We start from the raw sequence: 16072 nt of genomic DNA, 5'->3' as shown, positions 1-16072 counted from the left end.
TAGTTCAGTGGTAAAAAGGTCCTGTGTTCAATCCCTAGCACCACAAAAATAAATAGGTAAAACAAAGTTAATCAACTGGCAAGTTTGTTTTTGTGGTGTTGAGGACTGAACCTAGGGCCTCACGCATGCTAGGTAAATGCTCTTCCACTGTGCTACATCTCCAGGTCATCAACAGAGAAGTATTAAAAAAAAAGTCATAGCTCACAAAATCATTTAAAGTGTTTTTTTCAGCCTACTTTCCTTTCTTCAGCTAATTTTCTTTCCTGGCCAGTCAGTGATCCCATTAACCCTTGTGTGCAGGTGTTGGGAGTTATACAAAAGGTACTTGGCTCAAAATCCTAGCTGAACTTTGGGGTGGACAGTGGCAAAACAGCCTACATGGAGCTATAAGATGGTGGTGGGGGGAAAAAAAAATCAGGAAAATACTCAGCAACTTATCAGGTGTCAGAACTTGTGTTATCAAACCCCCCCACCCCCACCACGCCGCCCATTTTCTTTTTTGGTACTGTGGATTAAACCCAGGGGCACTTAACCACTGAGCCGCATCCCCAGCCCTTTTTATTTTGAGACAGGGTCTTGCAAGTTGCTGAGGCTGGCTTTGAACTAGTGATCCTCCCAAGTCACAATGGTTACAGATGTGCATCACTGTGCCAAGCACTTTTTTTCCTTTTCATAATATCCTGCAGATGTCAGTGGAAAACTACATATTTCCAGTAACTTGAAGAGTTCGAACTACATACACCTCCAGCAACCAGCTGATAATAGTTGTTAGCTATTAAAATGAAGATTCCAAATTAATTCAACTTACTAGGGTCACACAGTAAGTAGTAGTATGCATATTCAAACACTGACTGCAAGCTCTTCTCTGTCTCAGTAGTATACATGTCAAAAGAGGAAGAACTAAAATAATCCAATTTCTGATAAAGTCTTTTTAATGGAAAATGTAAAACCCCTTTTAACTTTAATATACAAAGCCATATGTAACACTTGCACTTTAACAAAAGCAAGCCAATGTTTTAAAAAAATACATCATTAAATGTATATATGTATATATTTACACAGTATATTAAGTTTAATATTTAGCTTTTAAAACTTCACATAAATTTTACCAAAATGAGACAATTTTAAATAAATTACACCTTTTGAAAATGTTTAATTATACAGTCAATAGCTTCAACAAAATATTGAAGTGTCTATTTAGTATCTACTTTATATACTTTATATCTTACAAATTTTACAATTATTTGGCAGTAATTTTCTGATTATGACATGACTGCTGTGCGATTCAGCAAATTTCCCAAATGCAGGCAATAGCTGGTGTTTGTGTCCTATTCTCACAGTAACTGTCTCAATGTAGTGAAAAATATCAGTTATCTTATTAAACTGTACAAGGGCACATTTACACTTGATCAACAATATAGCATATAATTTTTTTACCAAAATAAATACATCAATTTAAATTTGACATTTTCACAAACATCATATACACTATGATACAGAAACAGCTCTGTAGTACTGTTTTTGAATTTAGCTTTTTTTATGACATTGAATCACAGGAGTTGTGACATATGCTATACTGCTGTGGTGTCAGTAACAAGTAATCACTACAAAGAGAATTTCTTGGCACTGATGGTTTTATGAAGTTTAAGTCAGTGTGCATACATGTCATCATTCAAGGGGAGGTAATCCCAATTCTACGGTCTAAAATTATCAAACAGGACCACACTTAATTTTCTTCCATATCCTCTATTTCATCTTCATGTATCTTCAAAGCTCTCACCATTTCTTTTACTGCATGGTACAAGATATTTTTAACCTGAAAGAAATATTGACATTTCTAATCACTTGAGCTGAAGAGAAACTGACAAATGACAACCACCAGGTTAAAAAGTGTTAGTAATTTTAATGGGGACCTAGGTAAGCAAAATTCAGTAAGAAAAATGTCAAAATTTAAAAGTGTTGCTAAGCCAAGAGGTATAATAGGGGTCACTAAAATTCATACAATTAAATACACATTGATATTAATCTTCTGTGACAAACCAGGCAATAAATGCCTAAACTATTATGCTTATATTTTATTTTCTGAACATAAAAAAAGGACTGTACATTCACTTCTTACCTGCAGCTTATCATCATAATTGATTTCTTCCTTCAAAAGTCTCAGTTCCTGCGTTAAGTGAAATGACTGTACAAGATGTTCTGGGGACACAAAGTCTTCAGTTACCTGAATACAGCTGTGAAAATTCTGTACCTATGTCCAAAAGAAAACTTGTGTAATATAAATCTAACGAGGTGGGAGCAAAGAAAAGCCATAGTCTAAAATCAAGAGATTTAATTTTCCCCAAACATCAAATGGATTTCAAGGCAGAATACCACACCTTCCACTGAAAAGTTTCATGGAAAGTGACTTGGTAAAGGAAATTTTTTTTTAATATAAACAATTTTTAGACCTTGATAGACCTTTATTTTTATTCACTTATTTGTATGCAGTGCTGAAAATTGAACCCAGTGCCTCACACATGCTAGGCAAGTGTTCTACCACAAAGCTACAAACCCAGCCCCAGTAAATATTTTTAATAGATAAAAAGAAAGTAACTTCCAGAAACCCTTTGGAGAAGTTGATAAGTGGGTCCTAAATTTTGTCAAGACGGACTTTGTAGAAATATGCTACTTTAAAGACTGGAAACTAGAAACAATCTACAAGGCAATCACAAACTGAGTGTGTCTGAGGCTATTTCTTTGGCTCTTACACCACAGCATAAAGAAAGGAAATGCAGTTCAGTTTGTTAGGAACTAGGAAGAAAACTATAGGTCAAAATACATCTACTGACCACATATGAGTTTCAGAATTGTACTATGATTTGATTGAGTCCTTTCAAAATAGCCAATTAAATAGACTTCAATCTCCTTTGACTTTAGTACAACATTGTTTCAAAACAGCTTTTTCTTCCCTGATTAAACAATTTTTGTAAGAAATCAGCCAATATTATGCATTGTAGATGCCTGACAGTTTCAGCATTTCTCTACAGCTTTACTGGCTCTTCATTTGTCCACAGAACAGATATATTCTGTTTCACGGAACATCAGACTATGGATGAGATGTTACTTCTTGTCCCAAGACAAATGAGCCAACAAATAGCAAGTCAACAGAAGCCCAACTTCTCTCACATCTTGTCTAATAGCTGCTTTATAATCTTTTTTTTTTAAATATTTGTTTTAGTTGTCAATGGGCCTTTATTTTATTTATATGTGGCGCTGAGAATCGAACCCAGTGCCTCACACGTGCCAAGCAAGCACTCTACCACTGAGCCACAACCCTAGCCCCACTGCTTTATAATCTTACATTAACTCTCTCATTCCATCATAGAGCCTATAAATGCCCTCCCTCTTTTGCTTATTTGAACATGCTGTGGAGAAAGTGAAGAGTAAGCCCTTCAAAAGTTTTAGTATATACCTTTGGTTTTTTTGTTTTATGATAATGGAAATTGAGTCCAGTGTCCTGTGCATGCAAGTAAATGCTCTACCAGTGAGCTACTTCCATGGGCCTTTTAAAAATCTTACTTTTGAGAAAGGGTTTAAGTTTCCCAGGCCAGTCTCAAACTTGTGATCTTCCTGCTTTAGCATCCCGAGTAGCTAGGATTACAAATGTGTATCACCCACGCCTGGTTCAGTACTTACCTTTTGACAGATCTAGTTCTAGCATGTCTTAAAAATCACTTGTAGTTCCAAAATTTCTAGTAGGTCCTTTTTATAAGTTCTTTATTGATATTCTCATTTTAGTCATCCAACGTTTCCTGAATTCCTATAGTTCTTTATTCATAGACTTTCCTTAAGCTCTTTGATTGTATTTCAGACTGTTGTCTAAGTTCAATATCTGGACTTCCTCAGGGAATATTTCTGTCAGTGTATTTTCTCCCTTTGAATGAGTCACGTTTTCCTTTTTCCGTGCAAGCCTTGTAACCTTTTGTTGAAAATTTGGTATCTGAACTTTGTAATGTGTTAACTCTAATAATCAGATTCTCCCCTGCCTCAGGGTTTGCTATTGTTGATTGCTGAGGGCTATAGTCATTGTTTAGTAAATTTTACCAATTTTTTCTCAAAGGCTGTATTTCTTGTTGGGTATGGTCACTGATGTCTGTGTTGCATTATTTCATTGGTTATTAGTGCCTGAAGAGAATTCCCTCAATGTCAAAATTTAGCTGCCCTTTTCTTCATTAAATGGTCTCCTGGTTGCTAAGTTTTGGATTAGATTCCAGAGTTGTAAAAAAGTTGATTCTGTCAGTCTTTGACAATTTATAATTATTTTAAAATGACTTTTAGAATGTTGGGTTTTAGCCCAACACGGTAGCACACACCTGTAACCCCAGGGACTTGAGAGGCTTGGGTATGAAGATCTGAAATTCGAGGCTAGTGTCAGCAACTCTGAGGTCCTAAGCAACTTAGTAAGAGAACCTTATCTCAAAAATTTTAAAAACTAAAAGGTTTGAGGATATAGCTCAGTGGTTAAGTGCACTCGGGTTTAATTCCTGATACCCCCAAAAACCAAACAAAAGCCAAATCCCAGAATGTTGAGTTCTATTAGTGCTTACAGGATGCTATTATGTTTTCAAATGACCCCCACATGATTATTTTCCTTCAAGGATTGAGGGTTAGTTTAAGATGCAAGGGTTCAGTTATGAAGACACTTTATCTACCCCACCCTTTTGTGGTACTGAGGATTTATAGCTTCCTTTACCACTGAGCTATATCCCCAGTCTTTTAATTTTTTGAGATAGGGTCTCACAAAGTTTCTCATGTATCACCAAGTTGTTGAGGCTGGTCCTAACTTGTGATCCTCCTGCCTGAGCCTCCCAAGACACCACGATTACAGGCATGCTCCTCTAGGCCTGGCTACTCATCCCCTTTCCCTGCCATCTTTTGAGTCATTTATACTTCACTTTCTGGACACATACTATCTTACTTACACTTGTCTTAAAGGATCAATTCTAGTTCTATACAATGGGTCATATAAAGCAAAGACTATACAGCTTTAAAATATAAATTCATTATGAATAGCTAAATTTAAGCAATTTAGGAAAAATTTATCATTAAGACATAATTTATTGTTCATTTATTTAGTGTTGTTGAGAACTGTGGTAGAGCACTAGTTTTACCACTCCAGATCTTGAGTTGTTTCAGTTTAAATAAAAGTCACTCAGAATACTGTAGCTGTGAGGTCAAGGTCTAGCTGCTCTGTCTAGGGATGTAAAGGAAGAGTCTTACACACTGTATTGTTTGCCAACAAAAAGATCTGGGTGGTGGTGGAGTGCTGGGGATTGAACCCAGGGCTTACCCCTGAGCTATATCCCAGTCCTTTTTTATTTTGAGACAGGGTCTCATTAAGGTTGCTTAGGGCCTCACTTATTCCTGACCTTAGACTGAGATTGTCTGCCTCACCCTACTGAGTACCTGGGATTACAGGCTGTGCCACTGTGCCCAGCCCAACAAAAGCTTTTTAAGTTGTAATTTTAGAGGTGTTCGCAAAATAAGAGTGCTATGGCTATATGACACAATGTGAACTCATCTCCTAGTTTAGCTTCTGGAAGTACTCACTGTTGACAGGCAAAAGAGCGGTGTTTCTTCCCTAGCATTACTGGCTCTGTCATAAGTACCACTTGGTTGAAAGTTTTTTGATAAGCACCTTGAGTTTACAAGGGCTTCCAATTTGTATGGTTTTTCAAAGTGTAGTTCCTGACAGTAACATTAAGCTTTGCTGGGAACATGTTAGAAGAACTTCATATTCTTCCTTTCCTAGACTTAATTAATCAGAAACTCTGAGGGGTGGGTACAGGATTCTGTGTCTGATAAAGCCACCCAGGAAATTCTAATGTATGCTAAAGAATGAGAAATAATGATTTAGAGTCTGCATTATTTTGAGGGCAACCTGTAGTCCATAAGTGTTGAATCATCAATAAACATCTGCAGTACTGCTAAGACCTACATATGTTGGAAATAATGTGTACTGAATCAAAATTAATATTGTGAACAGAGTTCTTATCACTTCCCTTAAATTCTCTCTCAAAGTAACATTACCTTCCCTGGCATAGTGGTGTAAGCCTATAATTTCAGCAATTTGGGAGGCTGAGGCAGGACGATTCATGCCTGAGCTCAGCCTGGGCAATCTGGTGAGACCTTGTCTCAAAATAAAGAAGGGATGGAGCCAGGCACAGTGGTGAATGCCTGTAATCCCAGCAACTCAGGAGGCTGAGGCAGAAGGATTCTAAGCTCAAGGTCAACCTCAGCAATTTAGCAAGGCCTTGTCTCTAAATAAAAAAATAATAAAAAAAGAGCTGGTGATGTAGCACATGGTTAAGCACCTTTGGGTCCAATCGTGTACAAAAAAGAACAAAAAAAAAAAAAAAAAGACGTGCCTCTGGGTTCATTCCTTAGTTCTGCCAAAAACAAAAACCAAAACCAAAACCAAACAAAACCCACTACTACCACTTGTGAATCAGGGACAGCAACCTCAATAATCTCTCAAAATAGCAACTGTGCTGTCATTATCACACTACATAGGAAAGGGAAGGTAGAACTTACTGCTTTTATAGCTGGCAATTTCTTTTTTTTTTTTTAATTTTTAAATTAAAAAAAAATTTAATGGACCTTTATTTTATTCATTTATTTATATGCGGTGCTGAGGATTGAACCCAGGGCCTCACACATGCTAGGCAAGTGCTCTACCACTAAGCCACAACCCCAGCCCTAGCTGGCAATTTCTTGCCAAAATATGGAGCACATAAGTTAATGATTTGTCTTGGATCACTCATCAATTTAGTGGTAGACCTCAGAATACAATTTGCCAGTTTCACAAACATGCTTTCCTCACAGTCTATTCAAATGTAACATCTTATATCATACACAAAATTTGCTTTCTATAAACTATATGACTCTTCTATACATTTCCAAAGAAACTATGTCTTTTGATGTATATACGTACACTTTTGATGTATGTTATGTTCACTATGTAGTGAAAATTTTAAATTAGGTTCCAACTCAGGTAAATTTCCCATAATACCCAGAGAAAACAGGAAGAAGTAAAACTTTGCATGTCTGTATAAAGTACACCACACACACACAGTGTTTATATACAAACAGAAAAGTATAATTTTGTGCAAAAAGTTTCTTTGTAAATGAGAACATATTTTCAATTCTTTACAGATTTACTAATACTTATTTTAAATGTATCATTCTAGATAAGGGGAAGGGACAATGAAAAAATAAATGTTATGGCCCGGGTTCCTGCTCAGTGCAGAGAGTTTGCCTAGCATGTGTGAGGCCTTGGGTTTGATCTCCATCCCCGGCATTGCCAAAAAAAAAAAAAAAAAAAAAAAAAAACCAGCAAAACCAAACCAAAACCAAAAATCCCTGCAAATCTCTGACTATATGAAGCTTACATTCTAGTGGGAAGTTAAAGATACTGAAGTAAGTAAATTATAAGTCATGATAGAAGGTGATAACTACAATGGAGGAAAATAAAGCAAACAAGATGACAGAGGACACAATTTGCAGTTTTAAACAAGGGTGTTAGGAAAGACCTCACTGAGAAGGTAAAAGCTGAGCAAAGCCTTAAAAAATGTGTAGAGCAAAGGTACAGGTATAGGTATAGACTATATAGATGAGGGTGCAGGTGTAGGGCTGTTTTTGTGAAGCTTGGGCAGAGTGGTATGTGAATTTTTTAACAAGATTACTTGGTGCCTGCTACTCAGATAAAAGACGGTTCTTCTCTCTCATCCCTGCCTCCCCCAAAGTAAAAGCAGTGGGGAGGCATGTTCAAGTCTGGAACCTCTATGGTAACAATGATTGTCTCTGGAGAAAAGAAACTGGAGGCAAAGTTAATTTTCAGGGTGAAAATTTAGTCTTACACTATTGAACTTTTACAATTACAATTTCAAAAGTTAAAAGTATTTAAGAATCTATGTTGGATATAGTGGCCCATACCTGTAATCCAAGCAACTCAGGAAGCTGAGGAAAGCGGATTAAAAGTTCAAGGCCGTCTTAAGACATCACAGTGAAAAACCCTCTCTTCAAAAGAGAAAAAGGCTGAGCTGGTCATGGTGGCACACATCTGTAATCCCAGCAGCTTGGGAGGCTGAGACAGAAGGATCACAAGCTCAAAGCCAGACTCAGCAATGGTGAGATACTAAGCAACTCAGTGAGAACCTCTCTAAATAAAATACAAAATGGGACTGGGTATGTGGCTCAGTGGTTGAGTGCCCCTGGATTCAATTCCCAGTAGGCCTACCCCACCAAAAAAAAAGGAAAAGAACAAGAAAAAACTGAGAATGTGGCTCGGTGTAGAGTGACCCCTAGGTTCAATTTCCACTACCTCCGTTTCCTGTCCCCACTCAGAGAGAACATCAAGAGATGGAAAGTTAAGTCAGAGATGGGGAAATTTATTTGCACAACAGAGTAGACACAGAACATTTATCTAGAATAAAGAACACTCCAAATAAAACAAACAAAAAAGGGCAAAATATTTGAACATACATTTTACCAAGTAAACAGACAGCAAACACATATAGGAAAAGATACTCGTATTTAAACATTAAGAAAGTACAAATTGCTGGGTGCGGTGGCATACATCTATCACCCTAGTGACTTGGGAGACAGAGGCAGGAGAATTTCAAATTTAGGGCCAGTCTCAGCAATGTCCCCAAATAAAAAATAAAAAGGCTGAGGATGTAGCTTAGTGGTTGAGTACCCCTGGGTTCAAACCCATACCAAGAAAAAAAAAAAGTACAAATTTAAACCACAATGATAAAGCACTGTATAGTTTTGAAAATGGTTCAGAAATGAAACTGATAGTAACAAGTGTTGAGGGAAGATGTAGAGAATTTGAAATGCATGTAACACTACTTTGGGGAAAGGAAATGGACAACCACTTCAGAGAGCAACCTGGCAGTTTCTTACTCCTATATCCAAGGCAGTCCTACTAAGCAGTATTTACCTAACAAATGAAAAGCTGTGTTCACTCAAAAGCCTATAAACAAATGTTTACAGTAGCTTTATTTACTATTACCTCAAACTGAAAATAATATGACTATACTTCAGTTAGTAAAGAGAAAAACAAATGAGTTTTAAAGAACTGGAAAAACAAATATATCAGGGCTGGAGTTATGGTTCAGTGGTAGAGGGCTTGCCTTGCATGCATGAGGCCCTAGGTTTGATCCTCAGTACCATACAAAAATGAAACTAAAGGTACAGTGTCCAACTACAACTAAAAATACATATATTTAAAAACAAACAAATAAATCAAACACCCATCCATAAAAAGGAACCAAATAATACATACAAAACATGGTTGAATCTCAAATGCATTTCTTGAGTAAGAAAAGCCAGACTGAGGAAGAATAAGAAACCCAGAATAGCTAAAGCAATCCTTAGCAAGAAGAATGAAATAGGGGGTATCGCAATACCAGAACTTCAACTATATTACAAAGCAAAAGTAACAAAAACGGCATGGTACTGGCACCAAAATAGACAGGTAGATCAATGGTACAGAATAGAGGACACGACACAAACCCAAATAAATACAATTTTCTCATACTAGACAAAGGTGCCAAAAAAATGCAATGGAGAAAAGATAGCCTCTTCAACAAATGGTGCTGGGAAAACTGGAAATCCATATGCAACAGAATGAAACTAAACCCCTATCTCTCACCCTGCACAAAAATCAACCCACAATGGATCAAGGACCTTGAAATCAGACCAGAGACCCTGCATCTTATAGAAGAAAATGTAGGTCCAAATCTTCAACTTGTTGGCTTAGGATCAGACTTCCTTAACAGGACTCCCATAGCTCAAGAAATAAAAGCAAGAATCAATAACTGGGATAGAGTCAAACTAAAAAGCTTTCTCTCAGCAAAGGAAACTATCAGTAATGTGAAGAGAGAGCCTACAGAGTGGGAGAATATCTTTGCCACTCATACTTCAGATAGAGCACTAATTTCCAGAATCTATAAAGAACTCAAAAAACTCTACACCAAGAATACAAATAACCCAATCAACAAATGGGCTAAGAATATGAACAGACACTTCACAGAAGAAGATCTACAAGCAATCAACCAACATATGAAAAAATGTTCACCATCTTTAGTAATAAGAGAAATGCAAATCAAAACTACACTAAGATTCCATCTCACCCCAATTAGAATGGCAATTATCAAGAATACAAGCAACAATAGGTGTTGGAGAGGATGTAGGGAAAAAGGTACACTCATACATTGCTGGTGGGGCTGCAAATTAGTGCAGCCACTCTGGAAAGCAGTGTGGAGATTCCTTAGAAAACTTGGAATGGAACCACCATTTGACCCAGCTATCCCACTCCTCGGCCTATACCCAAAGGACTTAAAATCAGCATACTTCAGAGATACAGCCACATCAATGTTCATAGCTGCTCAATTCACAATAGCCAGACTGTGGAACCAACCTACATGTCCTTCAATTGATGAAGGATAAATTGATGAATGGATAAAGAAACTGTGGTATATAATAACAATGGAATATTACTCAGCTATAAAGAATAATAAAATTATGGCATTTGCAGGTAAATGGATGAAATTGGAGAACATCATGCTAAGTGAGATAAGCAAATCTCAAAAATCCAAAGGACAAATGATCTCACTGATAAGCGGATGATGACACATAATGGGGTGTGGGAGGGGGGCAAGAATGGGGGAAGGAGGGACTGTATAGTGGGAAAAGAGGGGTGGGAGGGTGTGGGGGGAGGAAAAAATAACAGAATGATTCAAACATCATTACCCTATGTAAATGTATGATTACGCAAATGGTATGCTGTTGCTCCATGTACAAACAGAAACAACATGTATCCCAATTTTTTACAAAAATAAATTAAAAAAAAAGAAAAGCCAGATTGAAAGAATACATATTATGTGTTCCAATTAAATGATGTTTTCATAAAGGCAGAATTTTAAAGTACAAAACCTAGACAACTGGGTAAGAAAAGGAGATGCTTACTACTAGAGAGAATTTTTTTAAGCAATGGAACTATCCTGTAGTTTTTTTGTTATCTATGCATCTATCAAAACTTACATGATTAAATGCCAAACAGGAAAGTTTTACTACATGAAAATTATACCTCAATTTAAAAAAATGACTGTTATATCTACTTTAAGAAAACTAAATGTGTAAATAGGATTTAAAGAAATCCATTTTGTATTATCAAAGGAATATTCTTATTCACAAAAAGATTTACTGTATGATTCCTTTAACATAGGTGGTTCTTTTGAGGGCATCTGAATATAGTCATTTAACATACACATATTTCTCTAGGAAGTTATAGAGAAAAAGGTACATTTATTATTATGATGTTTTGATTTCACTATCATAAATGCCATTTGAGATTGAAGAAAGAAATCTGACCTTGAATCTGACATCCTTAAAAAACAGTGTATCACCTAAGGAATATTTGTATATGATAATGTCACAAATGCATAATAGGCAGTGAGTGCATATGTAGTTATAAAATGTGAGAACCTATCTTTGGCAAATGAATACATATTAAACTATATCTCAAGTACTGAATGGTGGATGGAAAAGGTAGGGAACAACTTATGAGACAAAATTAGCCTTTGGGGGCGGGTTCCTCAGGTTTCCCTGGTTCATTTTACTATTAACAGGGTTAAACTGGGTTATTTGCCCCATTCTTCCTATAGGATCCATTGTGTGCTTTAAATTTCATCCTCCATAGCCTCTCCTCAACAGCTATTCTATGTCATTTTTCTCATGCCATGTATCAAGCTATAGGAACCCCAAAATTAAGTGTTTTAGTTTAGTTCTGTGAACTGATAACTATAAAAATTACATACTATCTTTCTTATGTTAGCATGTTCAAGAGAGACAGTAGGAAAACATATAGCCTGATTTAAAAAAAAAGTCTTAATATTCTTCCCTCACCTCTTTCTGGTCTAATGAGTATATAATAACTCTATCCTTCTGCTGAGGTCTTAAAAATTAAATTTTAATCCACTAAATCAAAAACAATATATAAATGCAAATCTAGTCTATGTTAAAACAATTCAAGCTCAGAAAGTATTCAATTATTTCAAATTTCTTCAAACATTAAAATGCCATTCTAGTGATTTAATTCATGAAAACAGACTGGTTCAGAGTGTCCTGTTACTTCTGTCTTTTTTCACTTACATTTATGCCCAGAAAAAATTTTCAAGATTTGTTCTTTCAAAAGGTATGTCAAAAAGTTTATATGTACCTGATGAAGTGTTCCTGCTGGCAAAACAATGGCATCACCAAGGAACTGAACAACAGTACAGGTTCTGACTCCATATTCTTCAAGCAGTCTTTGGCGGAGCTTTTTGTTTACATACCAGCTTTGGTCACGTATTGGATCATGTTCAGGTAGAACTTCAAGACCTTGTTCTTTTGAAATCTGAAATATGGATTAAAACGAAAATACACACCCCATTTATATAAGGGAAAGGAAGAAAAAATCCTTTTCAGTTAAAATTTCAATTTAATTTACAATGGCAGTGCTTTGTTTTCAGAATCTTAAAAACCACTGTGCTTAAGTTAAAGAAATAACATTCTGCAATTATTTGAAAAGCAAAGGATATTAAATATAGCACACTGAATGCTATTAACAGAGTCATCATACTCCCTACCCACCATCCTCACCCCCCCCACCATTTGTGAGAGTTGTTTACACTTAAGAACTTTGGATTACATTAGTAAGTTTTTTAAAGCCTGTTGTTTTAAGGTGACACAGTTTGCAATGAAACTTGGATGACTCAATACTGAAACTTAACAGGGGTATTATTAGAAATAACCAGCCATTTACAAAGTGCTTCAAAGTTCAGGTGTCCTTGCAAAATGTCCATTGGTTCAATTCCAGTTAGCTTCACTTAATATTTGACTGTAGGCTGCAGCATAGCCCCAGCCAGCTGTTCTACAGGTGTCATGGCTTATGAGAAGACAACCTGGGTGATAGTGGTAGATAGAGCACAGTGTCAGCAGTTTAAGGAAAATGTTTAGTTATGGCAATAGTGTTATCTTTTGAAAATTAATTTTATTTAGAAGATTAGCACAATGCCATAATACATAAAATTTATGTGGCATCTTGAATTCTTAAATCATTTGAGATTTGAAAGATCTGATTTATGGCTTAGCTGCTTATTGGAAGATAACAGTGGAACAGAGATTGATATTTACTTGAATGGGTTTAAAAGTGTGCTGGGTGTGGTGATGCACACCTTTAATCCCAGTGGCTCAGGAGCCTGAGGCAGGAGGATTGGGAATTCAAAACCAGCCTAGCAATATAGCAGGGCCCTAGGCAACCTAGCAAGATCTTGTCTCACAATAAAAAATAATAAGGGCTGGGGATGTGACTCAGTGATTAAGTGCCCCTGGATTTTGTCCCTGGTACCCCCCCTCAAAAAAAAAAATGTGCCTAAATACCAATGACAGTTCTCTATCAGATTTTTTATCAAGACATTCTAGTATAGTCCAGGTTCATTGTATTACAGGACATGGATTTATAATCATGTGTCCTCAGAGCATCCTTGGGGTTTAGTAAGAACTGTTTCCCAGTTTTACAGATGAACCTACATTGAGAGAAATTAATTACTTTATTATGACCTAATAACATTATGGGTATTGACTAAAATGTTATGGATCACAACTCATTTTGATCTGACCTTTTTAGCAATGCTTCCCTATTAATGTTCATTTTCATTTCACTGTGACCTTGTCTATATTGAACTGTAGATTCTGTGTCAGCATTTAGTATTGATTCTTTTATGTTAGGTTTACAGTAAGCCCTGGACCTATTTTCTCACAATGAACTTTTTGAAGATATGGAAGAATTTGAAATAGTCATTACAATGTGTAATTAGTACAAGCTGGAGGAGTGGTGCACACCTGTAATCCCAGCAGCTTGGTTGGCTGAGGCAGGAGGATCACAAGTTTGAGACCAGCCTTTGCAATTAGTGATACCCTTTCTCAGTGTTAAAAATGTGTGGGGGGCTGGGGAGATAGCTCAGCTGGTAGAGTGCTTGCCTCGCAAGCACAGGGCCTTGAGTTGGATCCCCAGTACCGCAAAAAAACAAAAAAGTCTGGGGAGGTAGTTTGGTGATAGACTACCCCCGGTTCAGCTGAGGGTGGGAGGGGACTTGGTACAGATAATGCATTGTAGTTTTTTTCATTTTCAAAGTTGCTCAAAGGAAAAAATAAGAGAAATTGTATTTCCATTGAAGAAAAAAATATAGTCTTTTTTTTTCCCCCCCAGAGTTTTTCCCCCCATTTTTGTCAGGCTCTTTTTTTTTTTTTTTTTTTTTTTTTTTTTTGGTGGTACTGGGGATCGAACTCGGCTTTGTGCTTGCGAGGCAAGCACTCTACCAGCCGAGCTATCTCCCCAGCCCTTTGTCAGTTTTTAATATGGAAAAATTGTAACATAAAATTTAGTGTATTCGCAGGCATTTCGTTTCATACATTTAATTTTGGCAGTGTGAGCTGGTAACAGATGTCAAAACTTAATGTGAGATGATTCCTGCACATACCTGTAGTCCAAGCAATTTGAGAAGTTGAGGTTTCTTGAGCTAGCTTTGACAGTGTAGCAAGACCCTGTCTCAAGATTTTACAAAATTGGAGAAAGGCTTGGTAGAGCGCCCTGGTTCAATTTTTCAGTACTGGAAAAAAATTATGTGAGATAATTTCTAGTTCATGGGTTTGTTTGCTGCCAATTTGGGAGATGATATCAGGTTTTTTTTTTTTTTTTTTTTTTTTTTTTGGCGGTACTGGGGATCGAACTCAGGGCCTTGTGCTTGGGAGGCAAGCACTCTACCAGCTGAGCTATCTCCCAGCCCTGATGTCAGGTTTTAATTCACATATAACCATTCCTCATGCTTTACTTACTTATGCTGCAAAGGTAGGGTTCATATGATAGCATGGTCACCAATTGTTTCCAATGTGTTTGACCCCTAAGAGTGCTGGGGATATGTTTCTTTAGTAACTGAGTTTCCCTCCAGAGTGGTCAGTTCTGTCTTCACTTGAGGTGGTAAATGAATCCTCTTGTTTTCAAGGTTTTAATCCAAGAAAAATAATTTTATGGGTCAAGGAGGAATAGCCTTGTATTTACCTGGAGTCTTTGTGACTGTCTCATATTAATTATATGCAGTAAATTTTTAAGGTAAAGCGGGCTGTTTGAATCCTTTCCTTGTTGCCCTGAAAATTCTAAGGAAAATTAATCTGTCACAAGTGAGGCTGGGCTTAATGGAAGCACTCTAGGACAAGGCAGTGGAGCACTAAAATATATCCAGCAATTACTAAGTGATGGGATTGGTAATTAGGTATATTATTTTTTCTTGTTTCTTCTAATAGGTATATGAAGTATTCACCCCATTTTGCAGGTGAAAGCATTGAAATCAGAGTCGATTGTGATAGTGAGATTTGAAGCCACCACTCCTGACTTTGCTCCCAATGGATGACCCTACATAAAGCCAGGAGTATAGTAAATTTTCCTTCTGCCTTCTTTTTGGTATTGTGTTTCTTTTCATCTGCACATGCAGCTTTCCCCGAGGTCAAAATAAATTAATAAATTGAAGGTTATGGGAAGATAATACTGTTTTCCTTTGGGAAAGAATGCAATGTTGAATGTGTATTTTAAAAGCAGCCTATAGTCAGGCATAGATGTTTTTAAATCATAGCAAATCTGGAAATGCTCAGCCAGGAAAATTCTAGGTTCTAGACCAGCCTCAGCAATTTAGTGAGACCTTCTACAGGTTTAGTGAAAACCTGTCTCAAAATTAAAAAGAAAGTAAAAAGGTCTGGGTTGTAGCTCAGTGGTAAAGTGCTCCTGGTCCAATCGCCTGTTCCAAAAAATAAGCCTTTTAGGGGTAGGAAAGTGAGGTGAGTCACTTAGTAACCAGGTTGTATTTGCTAGGATTTTTGTTGGCTGCAAATGATGGAAATCCACTTGAAATTAGGTTAAGCCAAAAGAGGTGATTTATTGAACTCTAAAGAAAGGAGCAGGAAGAGAAGGGGTACTGTGTACATGTGTCTA

The 16072-nt window shown here is 36.7% G+C and overlaps 1 protein-coding gene across 3 annotated transcripts in view; it reads right to left on the bottom strand.

Moving 5' to 3' along the window:
• Window positions 1–460: 460 nt before the first annotated feature.
• JMJD1C (jumonji domain containing 1C) overlaps window positions 461–16072 on the bottom strand; it is a 355043-nt gene continuing 339431 nt past the window's right edge. The window contains exons 25-27 of one of the 3 annotated variants that reach the window (XM_079136375.1): window positions 12269–12445; window positions 2120–2251; window positions 461–1816 (exon numbers count right to left, since the gene is read on the bottom strand). In XM_079136375.1, coding sequence (XP_078992501.1) covers window positions 1727–1816; window positions 2120–2251; window positions 12269–12445 — 399 coding nt within the window. In that variant the 3' untranslated portion in view covers window positions 461–1726. The remainder of the gene's footprint in view (window positions 1817–2119; window positions 2252–12268; window positions 12446–16072) is intronic. The other 2 variants (XM_079136376.1, XM_079136377.1) reach the window with 2 other exon arrangements.

The sequence above is a fragment of the Sciurus vulgaris genome (genome assembly GCF_902686455.1).
Source record: "Sciurus vulgaris genome assembly, chromosome: 4".
In the NCBI taxonomy this organism is placed as follows: Eukaryota; Metazoa; Chordata; class Mammalia; order Rodentia; family Sciuridae; genus Sciurus; species Sciurus vulgaris.
The sequence above is the reverse complement of the archived record's forward strand: the minus strand, read 5'-3'. Positions and strand labels throughout refer to the sequence as shown.